Source organism: Cydia splendana, chromosome 11 (assembly GCF_910591565.1).
Source record: "Cydia splendana chromosome 11, ilCydSple1.2, whole genome shotgun sequence".
Taxonomy (NCBI): Eukaryota; Metazoa; Arthropoda; class Insecta; order Lepidoptera; family Tortricidae; genus Cydia; species Cydia splendana.
The window spans coordinates 3,706,249-3,718,931 of NC_085970.1; the positions used below are offsets into that span (position 1 = coordinate 3,706,249).

The 12,683-nt window shown below is 37.9% G+C and overlaps 1 protein-coding gene across 1 annotated transcript; it reads right to left on the reverse strand.

The window, feature by feature from the left end:
• Window positions 1-8,952: 8,952 nt before the first annotated feature.
• Window positions 8,953-11,521, reverse strand: LOC134795001 (UPF0587 protein GA18326). Its single transcript, XM_063766858.1, has 3 exons — window positions 11,212-11,521; window positions 10,694-10,813; window positions 8,953-9,147 (listed from the first exon to the last, which is right to left on the reverse strand). The coding sequence occupies exons 1-3, from the start codon at window positions 11,459-11,461 to the stop codon at window positions 9,032-9,034; spliced, it is 486 nt and encodes a 161-aa protein (XP_063622928.1). The 5' UTR covers window positions 11,462-11,521; the 3' UTR covers window positions 8,953-9,031.
• Between the last annotated feature and the right edge of the window lie 1,162 nt (window positions 11,522-12,683).

The following is a 12,683-nucleotide window of genomic DNA, read 5'->3' on the forward strand; positions in this document are numbered from 1 at the left end:
TGTATGTATTATAGTTGACCGACAGAAATGCAGAAACGTTCACGTTCGTAAAGTGTCATTCTATGGAACTTGCTACCTATTGTAAACAAACTGCCATACGTATTGAAATCATCATTCAGTGACAATTTCAATATGGCGGTTTGTTTACTAGCAAGTTAAATAGAATGATACTTTACGTGAACGTGTGCGCATTTTCATAAAGCCTGTAGTATATCGAGACGCAAGAGACACTCAAAACTGCCGGTAAAAAAGTCGATTCGCCCATAAATGCGATCCTATTGAGCCAAATATCGGGTATAATTCAAACGCACGTTTCTAAATGTTTGTAAAATATAGTAAAATCAAATCAAATATAACACAGATAGAATGTGTTGTGGATTTCATATAAAATTTCCTCAAAAAGTACCACATTTTCAAACGCATGGTTGAAATGACCTTTAGGTACCTAACCAAATATTCAACCAAAAATGATTTACTTTTTATAATATTAATTTAAAATAATGAAAGTATTGTTGCGAGTAGTCTGAGTGTAAATAATAGCCTGTTAATTCATAATAATATATGTGTAATAGTACATTACATACCTACGGAGGTAAATTCGTAAATGCTCCAGATCGCAGGTGTTTGTGGCCCGAACCGAAGGTGAGGGCCACAAATATGCAATCTGGGGCTTTACGAATTACCGCCCGTGGTTTGTATAAAGTTTTACGTCTTGCCTTGGCCAGGAAGTGAGATTTTCTTCCCGTCCCGTGGGAAGAAAATCCCACTTACGGGCCTAGGGTGACGTAAAGATATAAAGGGAGAGACAACATTAACCCTCTTGCAATAGTGTTTATCGATAGCATCCATCCTTTTTGTATTAGTAAACTAAGACTAGAAAGGGATGAAGTTTTGTAACATTCTAGTGCTTTGGGGTAGCTGTGTCATTTGTATTTCTTCACCAGGTAGAATCTATACTATGTATCTGTATAAGCTATCAATAATTTAGAAGAGAAAAATAGGAATCGACACAGCGAATTTTAGTAGTCGCACATAAGTAGCTGAAAATTTAAGTAGGTATTTAGGTTTTGTTTGTTAGTGATTTTAATGACTTAAACAAGCTATTGCCAAGCTATTAGAGCGTAATATATATATTATTATTGGCCAATATTTTAACAATTTATTGAGGACAATGTACAATTAACTTCAGAGAAAGGTAATCCTTAATATTTTGTTTAGTATGTGCGGAAAGAGAAGAGTCGTAGAATGTATGGGTTCCCGTACATTCTACGACTCTTCTCTTTCCGGAGACTACATATAAGTTTTTATTTTCTCTGCAAATGGTCACTGAAATTTTCAGCTTCTGAGTTCGGCAGTTCCTTTTTACAGGTCATATTATTAAGTATTGTACTATCGTTCTATTATGAAAAGTGTCATGAACTGGATATTGTCAAAAGTATGAAAGGCTAGGAAATAATTAGATTTATTTATTTTACCAAAATTTCCCGTAAAAGTGGTACGCACGAACGATATGTCTTCAAAAGGTGCTGAAAAGTTCTTCATTTGTGGACTGACTACTTAGAATTAGATGAAAACATTTATAAGCGGTAATGTTATGGTCGCGTTTACATCACCTATAACCATGCCTTGTGTCACTTTCTAACATGTATGTAAGTGCGAAAGTGACGCATGATACGACAGGCGATAAAAAGCGACCATGATACCGCCGCTGATTATCTGACCCTAAATCAAAGTGACAGTACAGATATTAATGTTATCAATGTTTTGCATTGCAAGTTTCATGTCACATTTTATAATTAGTAACAGTTTAGTTCTTAATAAGTTATTGTCGTGTGAATGCGTGGTGTGCATTGAGTAAATGAGTGCTGCTGTGATACGTCGTGGTTTTATTTATGGTTTCAGCAAGGCGTGTGTACCCTAGGGCCAAAAGGAATCATGGCCCGGGGCCCCGGAGCGGCGGGAGCCGAACCGCTCGATCAATTGAGGAGTGTCTTCTCAAAAGGACTTAGGTATTTTTGTATAGTTTTCATAGAGAAATAAGCCCTTTTGATTTTTACATGCTCCTCAATTGTGGGCAGAGCGACAAACTAATAGAGCTAGGGCCAAATCTTATAATCTTATAGGCTTAGAGTTAGGGACGAACTGATGGCCCGCCAGTTAAACAAAACAAGTAGGTAATTAAGAACAAATTTCTCTACAAAGACAACTCGTGAGCTTTCAGCAATCAATATCCACATTGACTTATTATTTAAATGTATGCGCTTTCATCTGGTTGCTGCAAATCCGCGACATGTTTACTAATTTCCAATTTAGGATTATTAAAGACTGCAGTGTATATATCAGTGTTGGCCGAAAGTTAATGCAAATTGAAAATGTTGGCCATTAACCATTATAAATTGAATCGTAAACTGTAATCGTCCGTTACGGTTTTAGGTTCAATTTATAATGGTTCATGGCCAACATTTTCAATTTGCATTAACTTTCAGCCAACACTGGTATATATGTTATGCATAATGTTGCGTATTTTATGTAATACGCTGGTATTATTGTCGTTATATTTTTACACCTGTACACGACGCACCTACGCGCACTGCAAGAACATCTAACATGCATCAGGAGTTATAGTCTGTAGATTTGTAAGTGGACTCCTTTGTCTATTGTTAAGTAAAACCGCACGTGCCTCTACCTGTAAAAAAAGGGTCGTGTAATTCTCTCCGGTTACTGAGTGCTGGCGAGTCGAACCAGTAGGGCTACCGCCAATACCGAAAATCGTCAATTGCGGGCATTTTTCTCTGTCACTCTAATTACGCCTTCATTGGAGTAAAAGAGTAAGATCCCCGCAATTTGCGAATTTCGGTTTTCGCGGTAGCCCCTCAGTCTAAAATGTGTCATCGAGATGCGTAACGAAGGCGCGTTATCGGAGAGCGCACCTACACTGGTTTTTTGGGCGTTGGACTAGCCCGCGCACAGGTGCCAATTAGAATAATTAAGACCCTTTTTTTTGAAGTAGCAAGTGTGGTTTTACTTAACAATAGACAAAGGATTAGCAGTTCGGGGTCTATTACGAATCTACGGATTATAACCGTATCATCAAATCGGCGTTGAACCCGTACCATGTCATTGACATCTAAAAAATGACGTTGCGTGGTCCAGTGATACATTAAACATTATTATTTAGCCAAGTTAAATAAGTAACATAGTTTAACGTTCAGTGATTACCTACACACGTGTAATCTCTCTATAATGAGGTGCGCGGAGTGTGACGGGCCGTCAGCCGTTCACCCGGCTAAGTGATAGCACTAGCACTAATCATAGCGCACTGTCGCTTTCAGCCAATTAGTACTTATACTCTCTACACAAGTGGTGAATTATGTGGCCAGGGCCAATATTTGTTCTGAATTCGAGTAACGTCTCCTATGACAGTAAAGTGGATATTTGGAGTTGCGTCCTCCTTCGTTTTATGCCCTATAGTCATAGGCTACTATGACCTATGACCCCTGGGTCGGAAAACCGCGGCTCGTATAGTCTATAGGTATCCGCTTTTCTAAGATAGTAAATGTATGTGTGTATGTTATTTACTTTATTGTACATATTTTTGTGTATGTATATGTATGGCGAACTTGATCTTAGAAATTCGACAGGCTATGCCTATGCGGCTCTTTTGATGTAGGTGTAGTTAGTAGGTAATTTTCTAAAAAATACTTTGAATATTTAGACTAAACTCTAAATCATAATTAGATTCCAAAAAAAAGTAAGACAATGTTGCCACTTTTTACTAGCGCGTCTTGTATTTATGTAAAAATAAGTAAATAAAAGTACTTTTTTAAATCGTAGGAGTAAAATTACCAATAAATAAATTATCTTCACCACTTGCACCATCCCACTAACCCGGGGTTTAGCGGTTAAACCGTTAACCCAGTGTCAAATTGTACTGGTAGCCATGGCGACTCCAGGTTTAACAGGTTAACCCCGGGTTAGTGGGATGGTGCAAGTGGCGCGTAGCGTATTTATTTATAAAAAGGAATTTACTATTTTACAAACAAATGATTGCAGTGGCAAAGCTTAAAAAGCTTAAAAAGGGCCATGAAATGTCATTGGTGACGGTAAGATTCCCTATACTGAAAATCGTATTTCAAGACCAAAAAAGTAAGACAATGTTGCCACTTTTTATTAGCGTGTCTTGAATTTATGTAAAAATAAGTAAATAAAAGTACTTTTGTAATCGTAGGAGTAAAATTACCAGTAAATAAATTATCTTAGCGTGTTTATTTATAAAAACCGGACAAGTGCGAGTCGGACTCGCCCACCGAGGGTTCCGTACTTTTTTGTATTTGTTGTTATAGCGGCAACAGAAATACATCATCTGTGAAAATTTCAACTGCCTAGCTATCACGGTTCATGAGATACAGCCTGGTGACCGACGGACGGACGGACGGACAGCGGAGTCTTAATAATAGGGTCCCGTTTTTACCCTTTGGGTACGAAACCCTAAAAAGGAATTTACTATTTTACAAACAAATTATTGCAGTGGCAACATAGTCTTAATTTTCTTGGTCTTGAATTACGATTTTCAGTTTAGTCCTAGTAGTTTCAGGGCCCACTCAATATGCGCTCGTGACTCACCAATGGGTCGCTACCCATATTAGATTGGGAAATGCTGATACTGATCAAATCAATTTTGGCTCTTCTCAAAAGAGCGGCCACCTGTCATGTCTTCTCAAAAGTTTGCCGAGCCCCAGCTGCCTTATTATAGAGATACCCAGAGAGGAAAATGGGGACTACTTTTATATGACAAAGCGGTCGTCCCCTTTCCTCTAACCTGTAATGTGTGTGCACTATCTCGAGTCTGCCTTTGTACTATTTTAGAAACATTAAGTCCTACATGCTAACGCTATTACACGTCAGAAAATACCATTTTTGTTCAGTTCGAAATTCCGATGTTTTAAAGTTATTTTAACGAATAAGTTAAATGATGAAGACACCGAGACGCAAGAAACCGGGGTTTTCGGCTTTCCCTCTACAGTGACTATTTGACCTAATTTTAAAATTACTGGAGCGAATGTAATTAATGAGCTAAGTCTGCTAGGGCTCCCGTATTTTAGCTACCTACCTACTTGTCAGGAAATGTAACGTAAAAATTGTCTGATACCCTAAATAGAATATACCTCATCATTCAAAGTATTTAAAACCGGACTATGATATCACCCTTGTGTCTGTTTGGTGTCTGTATTGTTTTTATGTCTTATTGTGCGCCTGTCTGCAACCAAAAACGAAATGTCACGTTGGGAGCGTCAGATCAAAATAACAAAAATAAGTGCACGCAATAAAATAATGAGTGAAATCGTGTCAATTCAATACACAATATATCTCATCTCCAAACTGTTAAAATACTTAAAGACAAGAATAACATACGTTTCAAACAAAGAAAGAAAATTCGCCCACTTTCGTTAGATGCGGAAAGGGAAGCATGCACGCACGCGACGAGCCATTCGATGCGACTTGGTATCTGCCGTAAACACACTGAAAAACGGGTTACTATGAAACTAGTGTACACATATGACGTTATGGATGAGCACGGTGTGTGGGTACTGGGTAACGGGCAAAAAAACGTTACGTATATGTAGGATTCGTTTTTACGATGTGATAATGGGTATAAACAATGCTACGTATACTTTTTCAGTTTTACGAGTCAAATGTTTAGCAAAATTAATCATGAAATTACTTTTATACCTTGAATAGGTAAAGGTTTGAAAAATATTGTGATTAAGTGTAGTGCAGAATGTATACAAATATTCATTCATCATCACGAGTATCACCACTCTAGAGCCAAGAATTTAACTTCCATTATATTTCTATGGCCACCTTCTGTCAACATTAGACCAACTAGACTGCAAGGAACCATAAAATTACGGTCATCTAACTTACAATTACGTGTGCAAAATTGACTGCTGACAAAACAAAACAATGTGTCTTAAAAATATTCTACAGATGTAGAGCATAATTATTTTCCTTCGTATTTTCACGGGAACGTACGAACGCGTCCGAGAAAACACGAAGGAAAACAAGTATGCACTACATTGACCTGTACGGCTACCACCAGTTTTGACATTGACATAACGCTCACGTTTACGTAACTTACTTTCTATGCATCTCGCTCGTACTCGCATATGCGAGCAATAGTGCAAGCGAGATGTACAGAAAGTAAATTACGTAGCCGTGAGCGTTATGTCAATGTTAAAACTGATGGTAGAGGCTTAGATCTGTACCGAGTTTTCATGTAATCCAGACCGAAGGAGTTAAAAAAATAACATTAAAATGTATACTCTGTTTTCATTGTCTTAGTCATAATTCAGTTAGTTAGAAACCCACCCATGTAGGCACGTATGTAATAAAAAGTACCTATTGTAAAAACATCGCATCCAGGAAATAAAAAGACTATCACGAGATTTTTTCTTAGAAAAACTTGACTAACTTTTTGTTGAGCATAAAGTAATAGAAACCGATTCAGCGTTTTCATCTTTCAAACAAAAACACGCGCCAATCGAGTTCAATACGTAATTTAAACATTCACGATTTTTAATCATTATTAAATTATTATTTACTAAACTTTAAAAAGAAAAAAGAAAAAAAAGCGCTGGTGGTCTAGAAAAAAAAAGAAAAAAACGCTGGTGGCCTAGCGGTAAGAGCGTGTGACTTTCAATCTGGAGATCGCGGGTTCAAACCCCGGCTCGTACCAATGAGTTTTTCGGAACTTATGTACGAAATATCATTTGATATTTACCAGTTGCTTTTCGGTGAAGGAAAACATCGTGAGGAAACCGGACTAACCCCAATAAGGCCTAGTTCCCCCTCTGGGTTGGAAGGTCAGATGGCAGTCACTTTCGTAAAAACTAGTGCCTACGTCAAATCATGGGATTAGTTGTCAAGCGGACCCCAGGCTCCCATGAGCCGTGGCAAAATGCCGGGACAACGCGAGGAAGAAGAATTATTTACTAAACTTTAAATTTACCTCCGACGTTACGTTACGTGGACGGCGTTGTCCCCGTGGTCTCGGAGAAGACACACAAAAACACAACAATTATACGCAAGACAACAAGACAATTTTATTATACGCGATTAAGTCCCGTTTAGTAAATAATAATGAGTTCAATACGCGTTCGAATCGTTCGTCATATAATGATACGATACGAAATTAGTCGCATTTCCTAATGGCACACTTTTTCCCTAAACATTTCCTCGAACGTTGGATGGGAATGTTTTCCGGTGACTAGCGTGCCGTGCGTGATTTGGGAAGCGGGCAACGGAACAAATAAGAAGGGCCGCTTGAGTAAGCAATATGTAAACACGCTATTTACCATGCTCCATTGTATAGAGTAACTAGTCAATCTTGCATTTATCGCATTCTAAATAATTATTGATTACTAGCTTTTGTCCGTGACTTTGTCTGCGTGCGTCCTTTCCCGGGCCTCAAACTATATCCATTACAAATTTAATCTACCTACTTAAAAAGGTTCGGCGGCATTTTAAGAGCCCATCAACGTGCACACTAGCGCCACTGCTAAATAATAAAACTAGTTTTTATGTTGCTGGATTCGTCGATCTATGAACTCAAAACAAAAACGGCCGTTTTAACTTTGGACGCATAGATTGACGAATCCATAAAAACTAGTTTGATATATTCAAAAGGTACTTAAATACAAAATACACAGTACGTAGCAGCCTCCTTTTTAGGGTTCCGTACCCAAAGGGTAAAACGGGACCCTATTACTAAGACTCCGCTGTCCGTCCGTCCGTCCGTCCGTCCGTCTGTCACTAGGCTGTATCTCACGAACCGTGATAGCTAGACAGTTGAAATTTTCACAGATGATGTATTTCTGTTGCCGCTATAACAACAAATACTAAAACCGGGCAAGTGCGAGTCGGACTCGCGCACGAAGGGTTCCGTACCATAATGCAAAAAAAAAAACAAAAAAAAAAGCAAAAAAAAACGGTCACCCATCCAAATACTGACCACTCCCGACGTTGCTTAACTTTGGTCAAAAATCACGTTTGTTGTATGGGAGCCCCATTTAAATCTTTATTTTATTCTGTTTTTAGTATTTGTTGTTATAGCGGCAACAGAAATACATCATCTGTGAAAATTTCAACTGTCTAGCTATCACGGTTCGTGAGATACAGCCTGGTGACAGACGGACGGACGGACGGACGGACGGACGGACGGACAGCGAAGTCTTAGTAATAGGGTCCCGTTTTACCCTTTGGGTACGGAACCCTAAAAACAGAATAAAATAAAGATTTAAGTGGGGCTCCCATACAACAAACGTGATTTTTGACCGAAGTTAAGCAACGTCGGGCGGGGTCAGTACGTGGATGGGTGACCGTTTTTTTTTTGCCGTTTTTTGCATTATGGTACGGAACCCTTCGCGCGCGAGTCCGACTCGCACTTGCCCGGTTATTTAAATATCTTTCGATAAATTTAAATAATCACGATTATTTAGCAGTGGCGCTAGTGTGCATCACGTTGATGGGCTCTTAAGTGTGAAGAGGTAACAGACAGGAAGAGCAACTTTCGCATTTATAATATGAACACTTTCAGTGCCAAGACCCCGCTAGTCGGGCTCATTATGTATTGGAAATTGAGCGCTTGGTACTGAAAGTGTTAACATAGTAGGCAGAGTAGACATGAAGCCTAAGAAAAAAAAATGTGCACCAGACTTTGACAGCCGAACTAGATGGCGCCATACAAAGCCATTTGTTTTGTGATAACTAAATTGTCAAATGTTTGCTATCTTAGTATGTTGACATAATAATGATTGTCTTCAATATGTGGCAGTGGACTTCTGTTAACCAGAGATGAGTAAATAGAAATGCAAAAAGAACAAATAAAAAAAAATGTTGAGTGTATTTAGGTAAACGCAGTGACGTATGTTTTAAAACTATACCTAATTCAGCGAGCATGGTATATTTATAACATAAATGTATAGTTACAGTGTGAATTCATTGTTTATAACAAGATAAAATGAAAAATCACTTATTTGACTTTAATGAACTGCCATTCCAGCTCATACACTCCGACGGAGGTCTGGTTCTTCTCGTCATAGTCCACCCACTCCTTCTCCGTGAGATCTACATCTTCAAACTTTTTACCTAAAACAAAAATTGTTTTATAAATAAATAAATAAATATTGGGGACATCTTAGACAGATCAACCTAGCCCCAAACTAAGCAAAGCTTGTACTATGGGTGATATAAAATATGAAAAAAAGTAGACCTTTGCAGAGCATGCAGACAGTAAAAGAGGTTATTAAAAAAAAACTATACTTAGGGCTATGACTTCCTTAGCAAATACGTATGTGGAATGCTTTGGTTGTGAAAGAAATTGTTTTTATTCCAAGATTGTAGTTACATATAAAAACCGGCCAAGTGCGAGTCGGACTCGCGTTATCGCGTTGGTCAAAAATCACGTTTGTTGTATGGGAGCCCCACTTAAATCTTTATTTTATTCTGTTTTTAGTATTTGTTGTTATAGCGGCAACAGAAATACATCTGTGAAAATTTCAACTGCCTAGCTATTACGGTCCATGAGATACAGCCTGGTGACAGACCGACGGACAGACGGACAGCGGAGTCTTAGTAATAGGGTCCCGTTTTTACCCTTTGGGTACGGAACCCTAAAAACTATATTTGAGATCCTCACAATGAGCTCTTTCATTTGATACATAACACGATATAGTAGTAGTAGTAGTAGTATTAGTAAAATACTTTATTGTACAAAAAGAAACATATAACATGAAAGAACACACATCATTAGTACAAAGGCGAACTTATCCCTTTCAGGGATTTAGTATAGTTTACAAAGCCAGTTAGGGTTATAGTTTGCAAAGCTTAGTTTTTTAATTGTCTCATTTACCCCCCAAAAGTGCCCCCTATGTTTAAAATTCATTTATTTACGTTACATGTCCGTCTTCGGGTCACAGACTTACATATGTGTACCAAATTTCAACTTAATTGGTTCAGTCGTTTCGGAGAAAATAGGCTGTGACAGACGGACAGCCAGACACACAAGTGATCCTATAAGGGTTCCGTTTTTTCCTTTTGAGTTATGGAACCCTAAAAATGAATGTCTTGAAATGAACTCTAACAAACACATGTGTGTTTGTTACTTACTAGAATTATTAAGTCTTAGGATTGGTGTTACATGGTTATCCTTGGCCTTATACAGTAGTCTTTTAGCAAACAAGGAATTCTTTCAGCAAACAATCAGCATGTAAAAAAGAACAAGTTTACATCTCTCATGCCAGAATGTGTCTATGTGTAGTATAATACTTAGTTAATATTTTGCATTAAAAGCAGCATTCTTTAATAACCATTAGTCAACTGTTATATAATTATTTGCAATAAGGTGTGGTTTACAAATTGTAAGTTAACACACAGGCTCGGAACCGGTTTTTTCTTCACACAAAAAATACCGGTATTATTATGTTATTTATCGTTCTTTGGTTTATAATTTCATTTTTAATGGGACAATCTAATAAATTGAAGTTGTTACCTAAATACATGATTCAGTCCCACATAAAGACCATAAAATAATTAAGAATATTGGGCTATTTTGGGATTTAAAAAAAACCCATTCCGAGCCTTGATTAACACCACAGTGTCCACAGACAATGGTCCAATAAAGCAAATTATGTACCATTATCTTCGGCCTCCGCAATCCACCCAGATTTAGGTTCAAAGTCAACGGGCTCCACTCCTCTGCAGTCAAATATTACCAGCGTCTTGAATTTGCCAGCATCTTCGTTTGTAAATGCACCTGGATCAAGAACAATAAATAATCATTTTAGGTAATTAAAATAAATATTTGTCAGAAAAAGTAAGTTGTGGGTTTTAGTTTAAATTATGGAGTTTGAATGATGTTCCAAAAGAAAATATTAAAAATAATTCTTTACCTCTAAACCAATATCTACTTTATTAAAGGAAACACCAACCTATCCCAGTTAAAAACCTTTTATTCTACAGAATATCAGATGTAAACTTTACGTAAAGATATGTTAAGTGTAACTAAGTCAGAAATATTGCTAATTGAAAAGTAAGATATATATTTTACCAATAACAATCTGGATAGGTATGCAAAAATTCGACCAAATAAAAAAGTTGTTCCAAAACAATAACAACACAAAATTGAGGTTATGTTTACAAAACTAGTGTTACCGTTGCTGCCTTCGACAACATCCATGCTGTTTTCCCTGGAGCACAGTTTACACTTTATCAGGAGGTTCGTTTCGGACCGGTTGTGCTTCTGAGGCACTTTGTCGGCCTCCGTGAGATCGTGGAACTTTTCCGACACTTCGCCGCAGCTACTACACTTCAGTTTTAAGAACCATTGGTAGTGTGGATGGTTGGTATAAAGCTTCTCGATACATTCTATGTTGGCTCTGATTTGGAGGGCGATTTTAACCATTTTCAAAGGGTTTTGATGGGAAATAAACACCTTTTAAACACCGACCAAGGCGATCGACACTGAGATGTCAGATTGTCAGATAAACGTCAACCGTCAAAAACATGTCAAAAATGTCAATACAGCTGTTTCAGTCACGTTTAAAAACGTTTTTATATAAGAGTGGCCACCACATACTGCCACTTTGCGGCCTAAATCGAAAACTAAAAATATAATTAGGGGGGCACCATGGTCTAAATAGGGAATATTACGCAAAACTCTGCGTAGGGGGCGCCACTACCACTATCCGTTCGTAGTGCTGCACTCTGGCGGCAGAACATTGCAGTAATACTCTCTATGCTTATATTTTTCATACTTTGGCCCAAGGTAGAGAGTAAAGCCCTTAGCCGCAGCCGATACAACTTTGTTTGTTGAATGTTTTTTGCCTTTGCTAATTTTTAATATTAATTTCATCTAACATTTTGTCCAATGCTCGTCTCAAGCAGAAAATTTAAGAAAAATGTAGGGAAATTTTCAAAAAAAAGCTTAAATTTAGTTTATATATTTATTTCGGGTTTGATTGAATATTTGTCTTGTTGCATAAGTAAATATAGTTCACTTTTATTAATGTTGTAAACACACACATTGAGCACATCAAATTGAAGAAATTAGAAAAACAAACAAGAGCTTTTGGTGAGTGATGCTGATGTTTTACGGCTCCGTACAATATACGGTAACTCTAGTTGTCAAAAGTTGACTTTTGACAATCAGAGACCACATAATAGGGTCGTCAGTTTACCGTCCAGTGCCTGTTTCCGCCCACTTGGCGTAATACGGCGCAGCGGCCATAAATTTCAGTCAGCCAGGATTATGTTTTTCTAATCGCTTCAATAACATTTCCACGTTCCTGCAAGTACAATAACTATACAGTTACATAATACTCCGTCAAGCAATTTCCGTCAGTAGAAAAGAGCGGCAAATTAAAAAAAATGTAGGCGCGAAGGGTCATCGTCCCATAAAAAATTTGAAGTTCACGCCTTTTTCTACTGACAAACTTGTTTGACCGGCTAACACTTATAGCCATAACACTTACAAGCGTACAGTCAGCAGCAGAAGTTGCTAAGCGGGCCAGGTGTTCAAAATGATCTTGACGCGACTTTATTGTTAAGAGAGTAAGAGCGTGTCAACGTAATTCTGAACACCTCGCCCGCTTAGGAACTTCTGCTGCCGACTGTAAGCTGTGGCC